General features: G+C 63.2%; 2 protein-coding genes across 9 annotated transcripts in view; one reads left to right on the forward strand and one right to left on the reverse strand.

The window, feature by feature from the left end:
• The window catches only part of LOC134507844 (uncharacterized), an 18,555-nt gene extending 9,502 nt beyond the window's left edge, over positions 1–9,053 (reverse strand). Inside the window, exon 1 of the mRNA XM_063318788.1 lies at positions 8,893–9,053. The gene's annotated coding sequence lies outside the window, so the exon portion shown is untranslated. The remainder of the gene's footprint in view (positions 1–8,892) is intronic.
• CCHCR1 (coiled-coil alpha-helical rod protein 1) lies at positions 2,935–20,445 on the forward strand. Of its 8 annotated transcripts, none has more exons than XR_010068951.1 (16): positions 3,560–3,727; positions 4,548–4,608; positions 5,952–6,288; positions 7,117–7,200; positions 8,002–8,139; positions 8,957–9,067; positions 9,765–9,850; positions 10,508–10,620; positions 11,262–11,325; positions 11,610–11,677; positions 11,865–11,935; positions 12,144–12,186; positions 12,407–12,526; positions 12,616–12,831; positions 17,718–18,745; positions 18,808–20,444. XR_010068951.1 is itself a non-coding variant. In XM_063318738.1 (14 exons), exons 1-13 carry the CDS (start codon positions 3,694–3,696, stop codon positions 12,499–12,501), a joined length of 1,305 nt encoding a protein of 434 aa, XP_063174808.1. In that variant the 5' UTR covers positions 3,560–3,693; the 3' UTR covers positions 12,502–12,526; positions 17,718–20,445. The 8 variants fall into 8 exon arrangements, 1 of the variants encoding a protein (XP_063174808.1); XR_010068952.1 differs by having other exon boundaries at positions 17,718–19,321; positions 19,737–20,443; XR_010068953.1 differs by having other exon boundaries at positions 12,627–12,831; positions 17,718–20,445.
• The last annotated feature ends 640 nt before the right edge of the window (positions 20,446–21,085 follow it).

Below are 21,085 nucleotides of genomic sequence, written 5' to 3' on the forward strand. Positions count from 1 at the left end.
AGGGACGCGGCCGTTGGTGCCACAAGGCGTCCGGGCGTGGCCGCCATTGCCCCCGCGAGGAAGCCGAGGCGTCCGGGCGCAGGGACGCCGCCACTTCCCTTTCCGCAGCCACGCGGGGACCCAGCCCAGGCCTCCGCCTGCCGTGTCCCCCCCCCCCCCGTCCCCCAAAAAACCCCGGCGCCCCCTCCCACACCTGGGGGGGTGTCGTCCCCCTGCACCCCCCCGTCCCTGCAAGGCACCCGCGCGGCCGCGTCTGGCCCTGCCAGCACCTACCTCCCCGTGTCCCTCGGGGACGGTCCCCACAGCCGGTGGCACCGACGTCACTGCCGCTCCCACGGGAGCCGGGCATCCGGGGAGACGGGAGGGACCCGGGCGGCCACGGTCCCGCCGCCCCTCCGACCCCCGCTTTACCCCCAGGGCCCTGATTTACACCCTCGGGGACCGCGTTTACACCGCCGGGGCCCTCTTTTGCAGCCCAAGGCCCCGGATTTACCCCCTCGGGGCTCATATTTGCCACCTCCAGGCTCAGATTTACCCCCCGGGGCCCTGGTTTACCCCCTCAGGCCCCGATTTACACCTCTAGCACCCTCACTTACACCTCCAGGGCCCTGATTTACCCCCTCAGCCCCCGATTTACACCACCACGGATCAGATTTACTCCTCCAGGGCCCTGATTTACCCCCTCAGCCCCCGATTTACACCTCTAGCACCCTCACTTACACCTCCAGGGCCCTGATTTACCCCCTCAGGCCCCGATTTACACCTCTAGCACCCTCATTTACACCTCCCCGGTCCCTGATTTACCCCCTCAGCCCCCGATTTACACCTCTAGCACCCTCATTTACACCTCCAGGGCCCTGATTTACCCCCTCAGCCCCCGATTTACACCTCTAGCACCCTCATTTACACCTCCAGGGCCCTGATTTACCCCCTCGGACCAAGATTTACACCTCCACGGATCAGATTTACTCCTCCAGGGCCCTGATTTACCCCCTCAGGCCCCGATTTACACCTCTGGCACCCTCATTTACACCTCCAGGGACCTGATTTACCCCCTCAGGCCCCGATTTACACCTCTGGCACCCTCATTTACTCCTCCAGGGCCCTGATTTACCCCCTCAGGCCCCGATTTACACCCCTAGCACCCTCATTTACACCTCCAGGGCCCTGATTTACCCCCTCGGACCCCGATTTACACCTCCACGGATCAGATTTACTCCTCCAGGGCCCTGATTTACCCCCTCAGCCCCCGATTTACACCTCTAGCACCCTCATTTACACCTCCAGGGCCCTGATTTACCCCCTCAGCCCCCGATTTACACCCCTAGCACCCTCACTTACACCTCCAGGGCCCTGATTTACCCCCTCAGCCCCCGATTTACACCTCTAGCACCCTCACTTACACCTCCAGGGCCCTGATTTACTCCCTCAGACCCCGATTTACACCTCTAGCACCCTCACTTACACCTCCAGGGCCCTGATTTACCCCCTCAGGCCCCAGTTTACACCTCTAGCACCCTCACTTACACCTCCCTGGGCCCTGATTTACCCCCTCAGACCCTGATTTACACCACCACGGATCAGATTTACTCCTCCAGGGCCCTGATTTACCCCCTCAGCCCCCAATTTACACCTCTAGCACCCTCACTTACACCTCCAGGGCCCTGATTTACCCCCTCAGACCCCGATTTACACCCCTAGCACCCTCATTTACACCTCCAGGGCCCTGATTTACCCCCTCGGACCCCGATTTACACCTCCACGGATCAGATTTACTCCTCCAGGGCCCTGATTTACCCCCTCAGCCCCCGATTTACACCTCTAGCACCCTCATTTACACCTCCAGGGCCCTGATTTACCCCCTCAGCCCCTGATTTGCACCCCCAGGACCCTCATTTACTCCTCCAGGGCCCTGATTTACACCCTCAAGACCCTGATTTACCCCTCAGGGCTCAAACTTACCCCCCCAGCCCCCAGCTCTACCCCAGGCCCCGTCCCTCGCGCTCTGATTGGCGGAGCCCCCGCGGGGGGGCGGGACGAGCCGCCGCGCTCTCCGCAGCGTCTCCGCGCCCAGGCGCGGCCTCCCATTGGGCGGCGGGGAGGCGGGACTTTCGTGTTACCGCCTCTCATTGGCTACCGCTTTTCGGCGGCCGGGGGGGAGGGGGGCGGGCTCTTCGCTCGGCCCCGCGCGCTGATTGGCTGCGCCGGGCGGAGCGGGAAGAGCGGCGGCGGCGGCAGTGGCGCGTTCCCGGCGTGCCCCGCGCGGTCGTGAGGGGGGACGGGGGGTACTGGGTGTACTGGGAGGTACTGGGAAGGGCCTGGGACGGGGGGAGGAGCTGGCAGTTGCTGGGAGCCCCTGGAATTGGGGAGAGGGGGGGCAGCTGGGATATACTGGGACCCACTGGGAACGTATGGGGCGAACTGGGAGTCACTGGGAGTACGAGGGGCTGGTTACTGGGAGCCACTGGGGGTACTGGGAGCCCCTGGGATCTTGAGGGGGGCAATGGGGAGCCACTAGGAGGTACTGGGAACAGGTGGGGGGGGAACTGGGAGTCGCTGGGAGTATGAGCGGGTGGTTACTGGGGACACTGGGAGTTACTGGGACCTTGAGGGGGAGATACTGGGAGCCACTGGGTGTGTCGGGGGGGGGAAACTGGGAGTCTGCTGGGGGTACTGGGATGGTGAGGGGGAGGAGCCGCCGGGGGCTCCTGGAAGTTACTGGGACCGTGTTGGAGTGCACAGGGAATGACTGGGAATATGAGGGAGGGGGTTACTGGGCGTTATTGGGGGTACTGGGAGCCCCTGGGACCTTGAGGGGGGCAATGGGGAGCCACTGGGAGTCACTGGGAGCATGTGGGGGGAATTGGGAGTCACTGGGAATGTGAGGGGTTGGTTACTGGGAGCCCCTGAGACCTTCAGGGGGAGAATGGGGAGATACTGGGAGTACTGGGACCCCCTGGGACCTTGAGGGGGGCAGTGGGGAGCCACTGGGTGTCACTGGGAGCATGTGGGGGGAATTGGGAGTCACTGGGAACGTGAGGGGTTGGTTACTGGGAGTTACTGGGAGCCCCTGAGACCTTCAGGGGGAGAATGGGGTGATACTGGGAGTACTGGGAGCCCCTGGGACCTTGAGGGGGGCAACGGGGAGCCACTGGGAGTCACTGGGAATATGAAGGGACGATTACTGGGAGTCACTGGGAGCCCCTGAGACCTTCAAGGGGGAGAATGGGGAGATACTGGGAGTACTGGGAGCCCCTGGGACCTTGAGGGGGGCAACGGGGAGCCACTGGGAGTCACTGGGAATATGAAGGGACGATTACTGGGAGTCACTGGGAGCCCCTGAGACCTTCAAGGGGGAGAACGGGGAGATACTGGGAGCCACTGGGAGTGTGCTGGAGAACTGGGAGTCCCTGGGAACATGAGGGGGCAGTTACTGGGTTGGGCGTAAGGGAGAGTAGACCCTGACTGGGGGTTACTGGGAGGTACTGGGGATAGGGGAGTACTGGGAGCTACTGGGAGTTACCGGGGGTGGGAGCTTTACTGGGACCGTGGGGGGGGGAGCAGGCCTTCTGTGGGGGTTACTGGGAGGTACTGGAACTGGGGCTAGGGAGCTACTGGGAGTTACTGGGGCCGCGGGTGGGGTTACTGGGGCTTAACTGGGAGTCGTGTGTCCGTCCCCGCAAGGTGCCACCGATGGCCGAGAGTCACCCGGAGCCGCCGGGCACTGGTGAGCCCCGGATGACTGTCCCCCCCCCCCCCCGGGACACCTGGGTCCCTCCTGTCCCCCCCCCCCGTGTGTCCGTGTCCCCCCCCCCGGGACACCTGGGTCCCTCCTGTCCCATCCCCCCCCCCCCTCCCCCGCCCCCCCCCCCGGACACCTGGGTCCCTCCTGTCCCATCCCCCCCCCCCCCCCCCGGACCACCCTGGTCCCCCTCCTGTCCCCATCCCCCCCCCCCCCCCGGACACCTGGGTCCCCCCTTCCCTCCCCCCCCCCCCCACCCCCCAACGCCTGGGTGCCCCCCCCCCGGACACCTGGGTCCCTCCTGTCCCATCCCATCCCCCCCCCCCCCGGACACCTGGGTCCCTCCTGTCCCCCACCCCGTGTGTCTGTGTCCCCCCCCCCCGGACACCTGGGTCCCCCCTTCCCTCCCCCACCCCCCAAACGCCTGGGTGCCCCCCCCCGGACACCTGGGTCCCTCCTGTCCCACCCCCCCCCCCGCCCCGGACACCTGGGTCCCTCCTGTCCCCCACCCCGTGTGTCTGTGTCCCCCCCCCGGACACCTGGGTCCCTCCTGTCCCCCCCCCCGTGTGTCCGTGTGTCCCCCCCCGGACACCTGGGTCCCTCCTGTCCCATCCCCCCCCCCCGGACGCCTGGGTCCCCCCTTCCCTCCCCCCCCCCACCCCCCAACGCCTGGGTGCCCCCCCCCGGACACCTGGGTCCCTCCTGTCCCATCCCCCCCGCCCCGGACACCTGGGTCCCTCCTGTCCCCCACCCCGTGTGTCTGTGTCCCCCCCCCGGACACCTGGGTCCCTCCTGTCTCCCCCAGGTCTGCGGGGCCTCGTCCCCCCATGGCACTTCGTGCTCCGCCCCGCCGGCCCCAGCACCAGGTAAGGGCTCCCAGTGCTCCCAGTAACCTCCCAGTTACTGCCCCCGCCCAGTGCTCCCGCTAACCCTCCCAGTGCTCCCACTAACCCCCAGTTGCCCCCCCCCATGTATTCCCTAATTGCTCTTACTGCGCTTTTATATTCCCAGTAGTTGTCCAGTAACCCCCCCAGTGCTCCCAGTAACCCCCCCCAGTGCTCCCAGTAACCTCCCAATAGCCCCTCCAGTGTTCCTGATGACCCTCCCAGTAACCCCCCAGTGCTCCCTCTAATCCCCCAGTTTTTCCCCTCCAGCGCTCCCAGTAACCGCCCAATGTTCCCAGTATCCCTCAGTGCTGCCAGTAGCCATCCCAGCAAACCCCCAGTGCTCCCTGTATTCCCCCAGTTTCCCCCTCCAGTGCTCCCAGTAATCTCCCACTAAACCTCCCAGTGTGCCCAATAACCCCCCCATGTTCCCAGTATGCCCCAGTGTTGGCAGTAATCCCCCACTAACCCTCCCAGTGCTCCCAGTAACCCCCAGTGCTCCCTGTAATCCCCCAGTTTCACCCCCCAGTGCTCTCAGTAACCCCCCGGCAATGTTCCCAGTACCCCCCAGTGCTCCCAGCAATCACCCACTAACCCTCCCAGTGCTCCCTGTAATCCCCCAGTTTTCCCCCTCCAGTGTTGCCAGTAACCCCCTGGTGCTCCCAGTAATCCCTTACTAACCCTCCCAGTGCTGCCAGTAACCTCCCAGTGTTCCCAGTACCTCCCAGTATTCGCAGTAATCCCCCACTAACCCTCCCAGTAACCCCCAGTGCTCCCTGTAATCCCCCAGTTTCCCCCTCCAGTGCTCCCAGTAACCCCCTACTAACCCTCCCAGTGCTCCCAGTAACCCCCAGTGCTCCCTGTAATCCCCTGGTTTCCCCCCCCAGTGCTCTCAGTAACCCCCCGGCAATGTTCCCAGTACCCCCCAGTGCTCCCAGCAATCACCCACTAACCCTCCCAGTGCTCCCTGTAATCCCCCAGTTTTCCCCCTCCAGTGCTCCCAGTAACCCCCTGGTGCTCCCAGTAATCCCTTACTAACCCTCCCAGTGCTGCCAGTAACCTCCCAGTGTTCCCAGTACCTCCCAGTATTCGCAGTAATCCCCCGCTAACCCTCCCAGTAACCCCCAGTGCTCCCTGTAATCCCCCGGTTTCCCCCTCCAGTGTTCCCAGTAATCCCCTACTAACCCTCCCAGTGCTCCCAGTAACCCCCAGTGCTCCCTGTAATCCCCTGGTTTCCCCTTCCAGTGCTCCCAGTAACCCCCTACTAACCCTCCCAGTGTTCCCAGTAACCCCCAGAGCCTGGACGCTGAGGTCCCCTTTGGCAGGCCCCTGGAGGCGGAGCTTGAGGCCGAGAGGAGGCGTGGCCACACCTTGGAGGCGGAGCTTGAGGCTGAGAAGGGGCGTGGCCAAGCCTTAGAGGCGGAGCTTGAGGCTGAGAAGGGGCGTGGCCAAGCCTTGGAGGCAGAGCTTGAGGCTGAGAAGGGGCGTGGCCAAGCCTTGGAGGCAGAGCTTGAGGCTGAGAAGGGGCGTGGCCAAGCCTTAGAGGCGGAGCTTGAGGCTGAGAGGAGGCGTGGCCAAGCCTTGGAGGCGGAGCTTGAGGCTGTGAGGGGGCGTGGCCAGGCTCAGGGGGCGGAGCCTGATGGGGAGCAGCCCCTGGAGGAGGTGAGCACCTGGATCCCCTGGGAGCTGTGGCCCTGTCCCCACGGTGTCCCCATGGTGGGGGGGGGGGGACAGTGGTCATGTCCCTTGTCCCCACAGTGTCCTCAGGATGTCCCCACGTCCCCTGCTCCCCTGCCCTTCTGGTGGCCCCAGGGTGGCCCCGTGGTGGGAGTGACACGGTGGCCATGTCCCTTGTCCCCACAGTGTCCCCGGCATGTCTCCATGTGCTCTGTCCCCCTGGTGTCCTCCGGGTGTCCTCGTGTCCCCAGAATGTGACATGGTGGCCCTATACCCTGTCCCCAGGATGTCCCCATGCCCCTCTGGTGTCCCTGCGGTGTTCCATTGTCCCCAGGGTGTCCCCGAGGTGTCCCCAAGGCAGGGTGACATGGTGGCCCTATGCCCTGTCCCCACAGTGTCCCCAGGATCTCCCCGTATCCCTCTGGTGTCGCCAGGGTGTCTCTCTGTCCCTGGGGTGTCTCCATGTCCTCTGTCTCCACAGCGTCCCAATATCCACGGTTTCCAGCATGTCCCCATGGTGTCCCCCGGTCCCCAGGATGTCACCTTGTCCCCATGTTGTACCCATGGTCCCTGTCCCCAGGGTGACCCTATGCTCCCTGTCCCCGCGGTATCCCAATGCGCGGTGTCCCCAGGATATTCCTGTGTCTCTTTGGTGTCCCCATGGTGTCCCCCTGTCCCCGGGTTGTCACCCTGTCCTCATGATGTCCCTGCATCCCCTCTCCCCGGGATGTCCCCGTACCCCCTGTCCCTGCAGTGTCCCCGGGGTGTCCCCCTGTCCCCACACTGTCCCCACAATGTCCCTGTCCCCACCAGTGCCAGGCCCAGGTGCTGCTCCAGGCCCGGCTCAGCGCCCTCGGCCACATCCTGACCCTGCAGGAGCGAGAGCTGGGCCACGAGGTGGGGCTGGGGGGACCGTGGGGTGCCCCCGGAGGGGCTTTTAGGGGGCAGGGGGGGGCATAGGGTGCCCCTAAGGTGGATCTTTGGGTGCTGGGAGGACCCTGGGGGGCAATGGGAGGGTCCTGGGGTGCTCTGGGTGGGGGCCCGGGGGGCGCTGGGGTGGGCCTGGGGTGCTTTGGAGGGGTTTGGGGCCTGGTGCCATAGGGTGCCACTGGGGGGGTTCTTGGGGGGGCTGGGACAGCCCTGGGGTGTTGTGAGGTGGCCCTGGGGGGCAATGGTGGGGGGGGGGGGCCTTGGGTGCCACAGAGGGTCCTGAGGGGCAATGGGGTGACATTGGGAGATGACGGGGGAGTCCTAGGGTGCTCGGGGGGGGTCCAGGGGGTCTCTGGAGTGCTGGGGGGGGGGGGGCAGAGGTGCTCGGGGATTGGTCTGGGGGGGGCCATAGGGTCTCCCTGGGGGAAGCTTTTGGGTTGCTGAGGGGGGGGCCTGGGGTGCCACAGGGGGGTCCTGGAGGCACAATGGGGTGACCTAGGGTCCTGGGGGGCTGGGGGGGGGGCGCTGGGGTGCTTAGGGGGGGTGTAGGGACACCTCTGGGGTGCCATAAGGTGCCGCTGGGGGGGGCTTTTGGGTGGGGGGGGGTTCTGGGGTGCTGAGGGTGCCTTGGGCGCCCCAGGGATGGACGTGGGTGCGTTGTGGGGGGGGGTGGGGGGGTGGTTGGGTGGCTTTGGCGTGTTTCTGGGTGCTTGGGGGGGGAGTCTGGGTGCCCTGGGACACCCACGCCTCCCCCTCTCCCCCCCCCAGCTGCCCCCCGCCGAGGTCCCCGTGGCGGTGGCCCCCCCAAGGCTGCAGAGGCTCCTGGGGCGCTGGCGGGAGAAGGTCTTCGCCCTCCTGGTGCAGCTGCGGGTGCAGGAGGAGGCGCAGCGGGTGCTGCGGGCGCAGGTGGGTGCCCGGGTCCCGTCTGGGGGGGTTCCTGAGTCCCATCTGGGGGGATTGGGGGGGCATCCAGATTCCTGGCTCCCTCCTGGGGAGGGGTTCCCGAGTCCCATCTTGCGGGGGGGGGTGGGGGGACACCTGGACTCCTGGGTCCCTCCCATGGGGTGTCTGGGTCCCACTTGGGGGGGGTTGGGGGACACCCAGGTGTTTGGGTCCTGTCTGGGGGGGCTTAGGGGGTGCCTGGGCATCTGGATCGCTCCGAGGGAGGGGTCCTGAGTCACATCTGGGGGGCTAGGGGGGCACCCAGAGTCCTGGGTCCCTCCCATGGGGTGCCTGGGTCCCATCTGGGGGGTTGTGGGGCACCCAGATGCCTGGGTCCTATCTCGGGGGGGGGTTAGGGGGTGCCCGGATGCCTGGGTCCCTCCCGGGCAGAGGTTCCTGAGTCCCATCTGGGGGGGCTGGGGAGCACCTGGACTCCCTCCCGTGGGGTGTCTGGGTCCCATCTGGGGGGTTGTGGGGCACCCAGATGCCTGGGTCCCATCTGGGGGGGCTTAGGGGGTGCCCGGACGCCTGGGTCCCTACCAACAGGGGGGGCCTGAGTCCCATGTTGGGGGCTGAGGGAGCGTCCAGACTCCTGGGTCCCTCCCGTGGGGTGACTGGGTCCCTTCTGGGGGGTTGTGGGGCACCCAGATGCCTGGGTGCTGTCTAGGGGGGGGGTTAAGGGGGGGCCCGGACGCCTGGGTCCCTTCCAAGGGTCACCTTTTTCCCCCTGGGGGGGGCTCCCGGGTGCCTTGGGTTCCTCCCGGACGCCTGGGTTCCTCAGGTGGGGACGCTGGGGGCAGCGGTGGCAGCGGGGACACGCCGCGTGACGCGGCTGGAGCTGAGCCTGCGTGAGAGGGCGGCCACCGCCGAGCTGCAGCGTCGGGACACCGAGGTCAGCGGGGACACGGGGCGGGGGGGACACGTGGGACGTATAGGGACCTGCTGGGGACAGGGGAACCTGCTAAGGACACACGGGGGACGTAGGGGGACACGTGTGGGATGCACGGGGACACACTGGGGACATGGGAACCTGCTGGGGACATGTTGGGGCCATATGGGGACACGCTGGGGACATGCGTGGGGTAAAGGGGGACGTGTTTGGGTACATGGGGACCTCCTGAAGATATGGGGGGGACAGGCATGGGACGTAAGGGGACGTGCTGGGGACACGGGGACCTGCTGGGGACACGGCGGGGACGGGACACGAGGGACATGTGGGGACGTGCTGGGGACACAAGGACCTGCTGGAGTCATGCCTGGGAAAAGGCGGGGGGGACACTGAGGACACAAAGAGCCACACCGGGGACAAGACGGCGATGTGGGGACATGCTGGGGACACGGGGACACAGAGACGCGTGTCCGGGCCATGCTGGGGATGCGTTGGGGACACAGGGATGGTTTGGAGACGCGGAGAGACATTGGGGACATCGTGGGGGCCACTTGGGAAGGGGCTGGGGACACCTTGGGGACATCGGTGAGCAGTCCGCCACGTCCTGGTGCCTGGTCGGGGAGGTGGCCCAGAGTGGGGACGTGCTGGGGACACGGGAGGGCTTGGGGACAGGTTGGGGACACGGTGGCACTTGTCGCAGCGCCTGGCGCGGGAGGTGACGCGGCAGCGGGGCCGAGCAGAGGCGGCTGAGGAGGCACTGAGGGGACTGGCCCGGGCGGCTGCCAGGTACTGGGAGGGCACTGGGAGGAACTGGAGAGATAGGGGACACTGGGAGGGACTGGGGGACAACTGGAGGGGACTGGAGGGGCGCTGAGAGGGACTGGGGGGGAGCGGGGGAGAAAGCTGGGGGGGGACTGGGAGGGACTGGAGAGATAGGGGACACTGGGAGGGACTGGGGGACAACTGGAGGGGACTGGAGGGGCGCTAAGAGGGACTGGGGGGGAGCGGGGGAGAAAGCTGGGGGGGGACTGGGAGGGACTGGAGAGATAGGGGACACTGGGAGGGACTGGGGGACAACTGGAGGGGACTGGAGGGGCGCTAAGAGGGACTGGGGGGGAGCGGGGGAGAAAGCTGGGGGGGGACTGGGAGGGACTGGGAGGGACTGGGAAGAGCCTGGGGGGGGCCGGGGATAGGGGTCGAGGGAGTACTGGGAGGTACTGGGGACGCTGCGGGGGAACTGGGAAGGAACTGGGGGGCATCTGTGGGGATACCAGGAGTGGGACCAGGATGGGGACGCCAGAGGTGACCAGTGTCCCTGTCCCCACATGTCCCTGCTGCTCCTGTCCCTGTGTCCCTCCCTGTCCCTTTGTGTCCCCCATCCCCCCCCCCCCGCCGTGTCGTCGTTGTCCCCTTGTTCTCGCGTCCCTCCCCCGTCCCCCCCAGGCTGGCCAGGGTGGTGACAGCACGCGAGGCCGAGGTGGCAGCGGCCACCAGCACCATGGTCACCCTCAGCGCCCGCCTGCGCCGGGCAGGACAGCGGCTCCGCGTCCTCCGGGGTACGGGGACACGGGGAGGGGGACGCGGGGAGGGAGGTGTGGGGACAGGGTGCGCAGAGGGGTGGGGGACACGGGGGCGGGGAGGGGATGGGGACAGAGGGACACAAAGACGGGGAGGGGGCCATGAGCATGGGGACGCAGGGCGGGAGATGTGGGGACAGGGGACACAGCTGGGGAGGGAGACAGGGACATGGGGACAGGGAAGGGAGGGGGACCCGAGGAGGGGGGTATGAGGATGGGACACGGGGACAGGGAGAGGATGGGGACACGGGGACAGGGAGAGGATGGGGACACGGGGACAGGGAGAGGATGGGACACGGGGACAGGGAGAGGATGGGGACACGGGGACAGGGAGAGGATGGGGACACGGGGGCAGGGAGAGGATGGGGACACGGGGGCAGGGAGAGGATGGGACATGGGGACAGGGAAGGGATGGGGACATGGGGACAGGGAGGGGGACATGGGGACAGGGAAGGGATGGGGACAGGGATGGGGACATGGGGATGGGGACAGGACAGGCGCGAGAACGGGAACAGGGTGTCCCCGATGCCACCGTCACCCCTCCTCCGCAGTGGGTGGCCGTGGACTCACCCTGTCCCCAGGGCCGGTGACCCCGGCGTCACTCTGTTCCCTGTCCCCAGGGCTGGTGGCTCCGGTGGTGGCCTTGGACCGGCCGCAGTGGCAGCAGGACCCAGCGGGGGACGAGTGAGTGATGGGGGAGGGGCCCGGATGCCTGGGTCCACTTTGGGGGTGTTGAGGGACACCAGGGGACCCTGAGGGTGGCAGGGCACCCCGTGGGTGACATCCGGACCCTAAGGGTGGCATGGGAACACCGGAGCGGACATTGGACCCTGGGAGTTACTTTGGGACCCCAGGGGACCCCATCCCCGCTCTTGGAGACCCAAAGGGTGACACGGTGGCACCGTCCCCACCCCACTGGCCCCGACCCACCTGTGGGGCTGGGGGTGACGTGGTGACTCTGTCCCCAGCCTGGTGGCCAAGGTGACAGGCAGCAGCCGTCTGCTTTCGGGGACAATGGCCGGTGTCCGACGCAGCGGTAAGTGGGGACACATTGGGGACGCTCTCGGTGGGGAGGACACCAGCCAGGGGACATTGCTGGTGGGACATGAGGGGACACAAGGCAGGTGCCGAGGGACACACGGGGGACACCCCGGGGACCCTGTGTCCCTGTGGGTGAGTGGTGGCTGCTGTGTCTTCACTGCGGCCTGTCCCTGTCCCTGCAGCGGTGGCCTTGGGGGTGGCTGATGAGGTGACGCGCAGCCCGGTGACAACGGACGAGGTGACGTGGGACAAGGTGAGGGGATCTGGGGACACGGGTGGGGATGTGCGGGACACAGGGAAGGGACATGGGGCATCTGGAGCCATGGGGAGGTGGCACAAGGAAGGGGTGACGAGAGGGGACACAAGGAGGAGGTGATAAGGGGGGACACTGGGCTGGGGGTGGGGGCACTTGGGGACAGGGGTGGCTGCTCTCCCTGTGTCACCCCTTGTGTCACCCCCAGGCCACCATCCACGAGGACAGGATGGAGCATCCCCCTGGCAGGGGTAGGTTCAGCCCGTGTGGCACCTGCGGGTGTCCCCATGTCCCCCCCAGTGTCCTCGTGTCCCTCCAGTGTCCCCTTCCATGTCCCCTCACACCTTTGGGTCTCCCCCCGTGTCCCCAACGCCTTTCCCAATGTCCCCTCAATGTTCCCCCCCCATCCCTAAATGTCCCGCCGTGTCCCCAGTGTCCCCCCAGCCCTAAATGTCCCCCGTGTCCCCGCAGCGGCGCTGGGCTCCCTCGTGACGCAGCTGCAGGCCCTGGGCGCCGCCATCCTCGGGGACGATGGGGACAGCAGTGACAGCGGGGACCCCCCCTGACCCGCCTGCAGACCCAGGCATCCGGGTGAGTCACCCCCCCCCCACCCCAACCAGTAGGGAGGGGACCAGTTTGGCCCAGTCTGGCACTGGTGGGACCCACGAGTCATTTCCCAGATGTCACTCAGCTCCGGCTCAGGTTATGGCTAACACAGCTCGTGCCGCGGGGGACACAGAGGGGACGTGGGGGACACCAGCTCCGCGCCGGAGGAAGGATGAGCGCTCGCGCCATCGCCTGGGCAACTCGTTTTGCTCATAAACGCCCAAATTAACAAAGGAACGAGCTCTGAGTGATGAAATTTCACGATTCGAGCGGTGAATGAGCGAATCCAGGTGATAAACAGCTCCGTGCGTGGGGGGGGTTGAGCCCTTCTTGGTTCGTTAGATTTCTTAACGAGCGCCGAAAGTTTAATTGACAGCATATTTTGAGAGAGGCGAACAGCCTGTGACACGTTAGCGATGTCACAAGCAGAATCTCCCCTGGACACGTCAAGGCGACCGCTTCGGTGCGAGCGGAGACGGGTGTGCGCGTCTGTGCCGCAGCGAAGGGCCAAAAACCAGGCGTTGGGCATCAACAGCCATGAAAAAAAATCTAAGGAAGAGGATTTAATTAGATTTTATAATTAGGGATGGTGAAATTCCAAGTGGGATTTGACCCAGATAAAGAGTCGCTGGACGGATCCGGGTAATATTTGTCAGGAATTCGGCGAATGACGAGCTTCGTGTAGGTTAGAGGAGGGAAACGGAGAAGACGCTGTGCGTCCTGGAGCAGCGAGGGATGTGATTGATGAGTTGGGAGAGGAAGACGTGGGGTTGGGAGAGGGAGAGGAAGACGTAGGGTTGGGAGAGGGAGAGGAAGATGGCTTGGGAGAGGAAGATGTGGGGTTGGGAGAGGGAGAGGAAGATACAGGGTAAGGTGAAGAAGGAGAAGACATGGGGTTGGGCGACGAAGACGTGGAGTTGGGCAAGGAAGACGAAGATGTGAGGTTGGGTGAGGAAGACGGGTTGGCCAAGGAAGAGGAAGGCGCGGGGTTAGAAGAGGGAGAGGAAGATGAATTGGGAGAGGAAGATGTAGGGTTGGGAGAAGAAGATGTAGGGTTGGGAGAGGGAGAGGAAGATGGGTTGGGAGAGGGAGAGGAAGATGGGTTGGGAGAGGAAAATGTAGGGTTGGGAGAGGGAGAGGAAGATACAGGGTAAAGCGAAGAAGGAGAAGACATGGGGTTGGGTGACGAAGACGTGGAGTTGGGCAAGGAAGAGGAAGATGTGAGGTTGGGTGAGGAAGACGGGTTGGCCAAGGAAGAGGAAGGCGCGGGGTTAGAAGAGGGAGAGGAAGGCGCGGGGTTAGAAGAGGGAGAGGAAGATGGATTGGGAGAGGAAGACGTGGAGTTGGGTGAGGGAGAAGAAGATGTAGGGTTGGGAGAGGAAGAGGAAGATGGGTTGGGAGAGGAAGAGGAAGATGGGTTGGCAGATGAAGATGTAGGGTTGGGAGAGGGAGAGGAAGATACAGGGTAAGGTGAAGAAGGAGAAGACATGGGGTTGGGCGACAAAGACGTGGAGTTGGGCAAGGAAGAGGAAGATGTGAGGTTGGGTGAGGAAGACGGGTTGGGAGAGGGAGAGGAAGGCACGGGGTTGGGAGAGGGAGAGGAAGGTGCAGGGTTGGGAGAGGGAGAGGAAGATGGATTGGGAGAGGAAGACATGGAGTTGGGAGAGGGAGAGGAAGGTGCAGGGTTGGGAGAGGGAGAGGAAGATGGATTGGGAGAGGAAGACATGGAGTTGGGTGAGGGAGAGGAAGACGTGGGGTTGGGTGAAGAAGGAGAAGACAGGTTGAGTGATGAAGACGAAGATGTGGGGTTGGGCGATGAAGACAGGTTGGGCAAGGAAGAGGAAGACGAGAGCGAGGAAGATGAGGAAGCGATTAGAAATGCAAAATAGATCGCTGGAGTCAAAACTTCAGGCCCGGAGAGTTGCCGAAGATGAAGGGCGCAGACGATGGTCGGAAGCCGCTTTAGACCCGGTTCAAGTTCCTTGTGCCGAGGATGACGATGGGTGGGACATCTGGCAACGAGCAGGCGGCAACGAGGATAATTCCCTGCCCTCTTGGCAGCAGTAATTAACGCTGAAGAACAGAGCGTGCCCAAAACTCGTCTCCAATTAATTAATCTGGAGGAGAGAGGCCGAGGTGATCGGGGGAAACGCCCGTGGAGGGGCCGGCACGGAACTGGACAGCCGGAGCCAACCGCCTCCACCTTGCCCCGTTTCACCTCCACCGTTAGCATCAGCTCCGGGAATATCGGATACCATGGGGCCAAATATTCCCAATCCGGGACGGATTTGGGCTGGGGACACGCTCTGCATCCCACCCATTGCGGCTGATTGAACTCGGAGCTGAGAAATCGTTGGATTTAGCCGTGGAAACAGGCTTCGACGGTGTTATTTTCCAAGAATATTTTCCAAGAACAGGATTATTTTCCAAGAACAAGATTATTTTCCAAGAACAAGATTATTTTCCAAGAACAAGATGATTTTTCCGGTCCTTCAACATCCGCTGGTGGCTTTAACGGTTGGATTTGATGATCTTAAAGGTCTTTTCCAACCAAAACGGGTCTCCGATTTCCCACTCCGCACCCCGCGGGATAAAAACCCGGTGAGAACCTTCGCTAAAATAAACGGAATTAGAAAGAGACGGTCTGTCTCCGTGCAAAATGCGAGGGAAAAGAGGGAAACTCTCACGGAGAGGACAGGAAGTGTGTTTGGAGAAGGGTTCAACGAGCTCCCAACTCTACTGGCCGGGTTCTCGTTACCTTCTCGTGATGGTCCTCGTGGGACCTGTGTCAGGAGACGGGGGTGACGCCGTAGGGTTTCCGAGGATAACGACGGGAGCCAGAGGATGAGCTCGGGGATAGATCCGGCTCCGTCGGCACTAAACCTAAACTGGGAAGTGATGGGAAAGCGGCGTGGGAAACGCTGGCGGCCGCCGCTCCCACCGCTGGGGATCCCAGTCCTGAGCTGGTGGCCGCGGTTAATGATTGTCACCGTTGACGCGGGAGCCCAGATGTCGATGGTGGACAAGGTCACCTGCGGATTTTCCGACCGCTGCTCCTCTACCCCACGAGCTGGTTAATATTTCACGGTCCAAATTAACCTTCTGACGTTAATCGTTCATAAAAGGGCTGGGAGAAGGTTCTCAAGTCTCATCCCCCCTCCAGTCCGACCAGTAAAGGAACCTAATGGCAAGGGGAGGTTAACATCTAGATGAAGTTTCAGTAGGTGGACGCCCAGCACTGTGGAAGGGGCGGTGGGAGGTGATTCTACGGCTCCGACAACTGAGGTAGAGGAAGGAAAGAACGAAGGACCCGGCTGGGAAGTGACATTCTGGGGAGTCGGGCGGACACGTGGGAGGAGAACGGCTCCTGCTGAAGGTCCTCCAAGAAATCCAAGAGTTGCCCGTTCCCAATAATAAAGGGCGTTGGGTGCTGTGAGAGGGACTTTAGGATTTTAGGCGGACACGTCTTCCAGGACTTCCCAGAATAACGTGAGCGCTCCCGAATTTACTCAAGAAACTGCGCTCTGGGGATGGACTCCCCCACGTGAAGAGCTCCTGGAGCTTCTAAAGGAGATTCATGAATCAATCGTTGGGACCCTTCCACCCTTTGCAGCCCCTCTCCCTGCGTATCCAGGTTGGGAGAGGTGGGATATTGGCGGCACCATGTCAACAAGGACCTCCTGGCTCCAGGGAGCTCCAACTCATGGCAGAGTGCTCGGCACGGTTCCTCAGCCTCTGAAGAGGTTCTAGCAGGTTCCAAAGGTTGGGAGCAACCAAACCCTTAACTCGGGGAAGAAGTTTTAATGTTCCACGTGGCAGTACCTCTTCTTAAACCTCTTCTTGGTGGTCAACCACCACCTTTAGGTGTAGCACCTAAGACCACCGTCCAGAGGTGGGACTGTACATCCATCTCAGGTGGCTTGACCAAGGAGAATAAAGTTGCTGAAGTTGTAGAGCACATAGGAATGGCCGCTGAAATCATGGAGCCTCCATGTTCTCCTACCCGGGGTGCTCCGGAACTCGATCCCCACCAGCCAGATGGTGCCTGACCGGTGGGAGTGCTCATGGAACGCTGGGTGAATGGCAAGGACCGGCTGCTGACGGGTCTGCAGCTGATGGACTTGCGGTGGCGGAGCGAGTAGAAGGTTCTGCTCCACCAGCAGAGCTCCGGGACGCGGTGTTGGCTCTTAGCAATGATGGACCGTATACGGATGGGCTGGTGCAACGCGATGGCGAGGACATCGGGCAAAACGCGGACGGCAGATAGGGAATGGAGATGCATGGAGAAGAAAATCGAGCAGATGACCATCTCCCGTTCTACTGCTCCAGGGCATGGAGCCACACGCCAGAAAAACCCCACAAGGGTGGCCCGATGGACCAATGTGGGCAACCACCCGTAGAAACCTGGCGGGTTTTTCTTGTACTTTGAGTATGGGATGGTTGAACAGCTCCAGGAATGGTGGGAGGGGGGATGGGATGGTGACCTGGATCATCAGGCAGCAAGACCAGGTTGGCCAAGCTCTACGCGACAGTCGGTCCCATCAGTGACCGCTCGTGGATGCGGTAACGGTGGGAGGAGTTCTTGGAAGTCGACCACATGTGGAAGGGAAGGTCCTTTGGGACCGTTGGTAAATGGACTCAGTCTCCTCCTCTGGAGGATGGAAATTTATGGCCGGGGTTGACAAACTGACGAGTTTGGCTGATGTTTGACCTTCCGGGCACCGCGGCGGGGTCAAAGCGGTGGTTTGGTGAGCACCCAACGTCCCGAGAGACAATGGCTCGCCTTTTAAAAAGGGAATAGGAGAGGAACGGTGGCCTGAGCCTGGAGTCAAGTGGCCTTTGAAACCCTCCCGAGCTCTGAGGAAGGTGGGACGCTGGAAGGGGTCGATTAAACAACTCGAGCGTTGAGATGACGATGCGAATTGGGGGAGGAACTTACAGGATGAGCGTTGGACTCACGGCAGACCCCCGCAGGTGGTCCACGGTAGAGAGGTCCATGCGGTGACCCAACACCGGCAGGATGCTTTGAGCACCTCCAGGCGAGGAATCAAACGCCGTCCTTGGGTGGGAAACCCCATTTTTGAGGGAAAGGAAAATGGGGAATGGTGGGATTGAGATGACTCTCCCGAGGTTTGCGCGCGACCCAAGACCTTGGTCGTCTTCTTCCTCCCCCTAGGAAGCGTTGCCCTCCTGGATGACCGAGGGGAAAGCTGGCCTCGAACCTTCGTCCTTCGGGAAGTCTCCACATAGAAAGGGGCAGCGAGTGTTCCTGGGAGGTGTCATCACCGGAGAAGATGTGGAGAACATCTAGAAAAGGCAAGAACCTTCACGGGATGGACAACCCTAACCCCGCCGTGGGGAGCACTGGCATTCCCTATGGAAATCTTGATGGATAATTAAGGAAACCCAATTAGTCCATCATGTCCCAGCTGGTGACCTCTGCCGTGACGTGGACACGGAGACCCAACGTACCCGGAACCCACCAGGGGGGCAGCAGGAACCGAGGTGTCCCCCTGCCCACACGCACGCACCTTTGGTGTAGGTGGTAGTAGGGTGTATCCAGGAATGGGGACCAGTTTGGCACTGGTGGGACCCCCATGTCACCCCGTAGGTGGCAGCATCATCCCAGTTTGGCACTGGTGGGACCCCATGTCCCCATGTTTCAGCCTGTAGGTGACAGTGCCATCCCAGTTTGGCACTGGTGGGACCCCATGTCCCCATGTGTCACCCCGTAGGTGACAGTACCATCCCAGTTTGGCACTGGTGGGACTCCATGTCCCCATGTGTCACCCCGTAGATGACAGTGCCATCCCAGTTTGGCACTGGTGGAACCCCCATGTCACCCCAGAGGTGGTAGCATCATCCCAGTTTGGCACTGGTGGGACTCCATGTCCCCATGTGTCACCCCGTAGATGACAGTGCCATCCCAGTTTGGCACTGGTGGGACCCCCATGTCACCCCAGAGGTGGTAGCATCATCCCAGTTTGGCACTGGTGGGACCCCATGTCCCCATGTTTCACCCCGTAGATGACAGTGCCATCCCAGTTTGGCACTGGTGGGACCCCCATGTCACCCCGTAGGTGGCAGCATCATCCCAGTTTGGCACTGGTGGGACCCCATGTCCCCATGTTTCACCCCGTAGGTGACAGTGCCATCCCAGTTTGGCACTGGTGGGACTCCATGTCCCCATGTTTCACCCCGTAGGTGGCAGCATCATCCCAGTTTGGCACTGGTGGGACCCCGTGTCCCCATGTTTCACCCCGTAGATGACAGTGCCATCCCAGTTTGGCACTGGTGGGACCCCCATGTCACCCCGTAGGTGGCAGCATCATCCCAGTTTGGCACTGGTGGGACCCCATATCCCCATGTTTCACCCCGTAGGTGACAGTGCCATCCCAGTTTGGCACTGGTGGGACCCCCGTGTCACCCCATGGGTGCCATCCCAGTTTGGCACTGGTGGGACCCCATGTCCCCATGTGTCACCCCGTAGATGACAGTGCCATCCCAGTTTGGCACTGGTGGGACCCCCATGTCACCCCATAGGTGGTAGCATCATCCCAGTTTGGCACTGGTGGGACCCCATGTCCCCATGTTTCACCCTGTAGGTGACAGTGCCATCCCAGTTTGGCTGGTGGGACCCCATGTCCCCATGTGTCACCCCGTAGATGACAGTGCCATCCCAGTTTGGCACTGGTGGGACCCCCATGTCACCCCAGAGGTGGTAGCACCATCCCAGTTTGGCACTGGTGGGACCCCATGTCCCCATGTTTCACCCCGTAGGTGACAGTACCATCCCAGTTTGGCACTGGTGGGACTCCGTGTCCCCATGTTTCACCCTGTAGGTGACAGTACCATCCCAGTTTGGCAGTGGTGGGACCCCATGTCCCCATGTTTCACCCCGTAGATGACAGTGCCATCCCAATTTGGCACTGGTGGGACCCCCACGTCACCCCGTAGGTGGTAGCACCATCCCAGTTTGGCACTGGTGGGACTCCGTGTCCCCATGTTTCACCCCGTAGGTGGCAGCATCATCCCAGTTTGGCACTGGTGGGACCCCATGTCCCCATGTTTCATCCCGTAGGTGACAGTGCCATCCCAGTTTGGCACTGGTGGGACCCCGTGTCCCCACGTTTCACCCCGTAGGTGACAGTACCATCCCAGTTTGGCACTGGTGGGACCCCATGTCACCCCGTAGGTGGTAGCATCATCCCAGTTTGGCACTGGTGGGACTCCATGTCCCCATGTTTCACCCCGTAGGTGACAGTGCCATCCCAGTTTGGCACTGGTGGGACCCCCGTGTCACCCCATGGGTGCCATCCCCGTTTGGCTCAGTCCAGGAGTGGTAGGACCCCATGTCACCTCCACGGGCACTAGTGGGACCCCGTGTCCCTCTGTGTCACCTCGTCGGTGCCAGCACAATCCCAGCGTGGCACTGGTGGGACCCCCACCTCCCGCTGTGTCACCCCGTACACAGGTGACAATCCCATCCCAGTACGGCCCAGTCCAGCACTGGTGGGCCCCACCACGTCACCCCGTGTCACCTCCTGGGTGGCAGCACCATCCCAGTTTGTCACAGTCGCTTACTGGTTCGTTCCATCCCGGTGACCCAACGCTTTATTTTATTTCTTTTTTTTTTTTCCGCTTTTTGCCCCTTTTTCACACCATTTCAGCCCATTAAAGCTCGTGGGGTGACATCGCTGGTGGCATCGCCGCGTCCTGTCGGGGGTGGCACTTGTGGACACGAGTGTCCCCACGGTATGGGGTGGTTGGGGACGCAGAGGGGGATGGCACCCCCGGGAAGGACAAGAGGATCCTGGGGGGGGGGACACCGCGACCCCCATGGGGACAGGGGTGTCCCCGGGAAGGGGGAGGCACATTGGGACCCCCATTAGGACAGGGGTGTCCCCAGAAGGGGGGGGGGGGGGGGGGGACATTGTGACCCCCGGGGGGACAGAAGTGTCCCCGGGGGGGTCCAGAGAGGGGCACTGGGACCCCCCGTGGGGACAGAGGTGTCCCCAAGAGGGGTGGGGGGGACATTGGGACCCCCATTAGGACAGGGGTGGCCCCATGGGGGCACATTGGGACCCCCGTGGGGACAGGGGTGTCCCCGGGAGGGGTGGGGTGTGACATGGGGACCCCTGTGGGGACACTGGGATCCCCCAGGGGGACAGGGGTGTCCGCGGGAGGGGTGGGGGGGGGGGACATCGGGACCCCTGTGGGGACAGGGGTGTCCCTGGGGTGGCTGCTGGCGGGCAGAGGGACCCGGGGGCGCCGCTCCCGTTGCCATGGTCACGCGTTGCCAGGGCGACCTGGCCGGGCCGCGGCGCCACCCTCATGGCAACGGCCGTCCCGCCCGCCCCCGCCCCGCGCCGCTATTGGCTGTCGCGCTCCCGCTCTGCGTGCGCTGATTGGCCGGTGCTGCACCGGTGGCGGAACGGAGACGAGGGCGGGAACCGGAACCCAAACTGGGAGCTGGGCCCAGACCAGTACAGGGCCCGAACTGGGAGCTGGGCCGAACTGGGAGCTGGGCCCGGACCAGTACAG

The sequence above is a fragment of the Chroicocephalus ridibundus genome, chromosome 28, assembly GCF_963924245.1.
Source record: "Chroicocephalus ridibundus chromosome 28, bChrRid1.1, whole genome shotgun sequence".
In the NCBI taxonomy this organism is placed as follows: domain Eukaryota; kingdom Metazoa; phylum Chordata; class Aves; order Charadriiformes; family Laridae; genus Chroicocephalus; species Chroicocephalus ridibundus.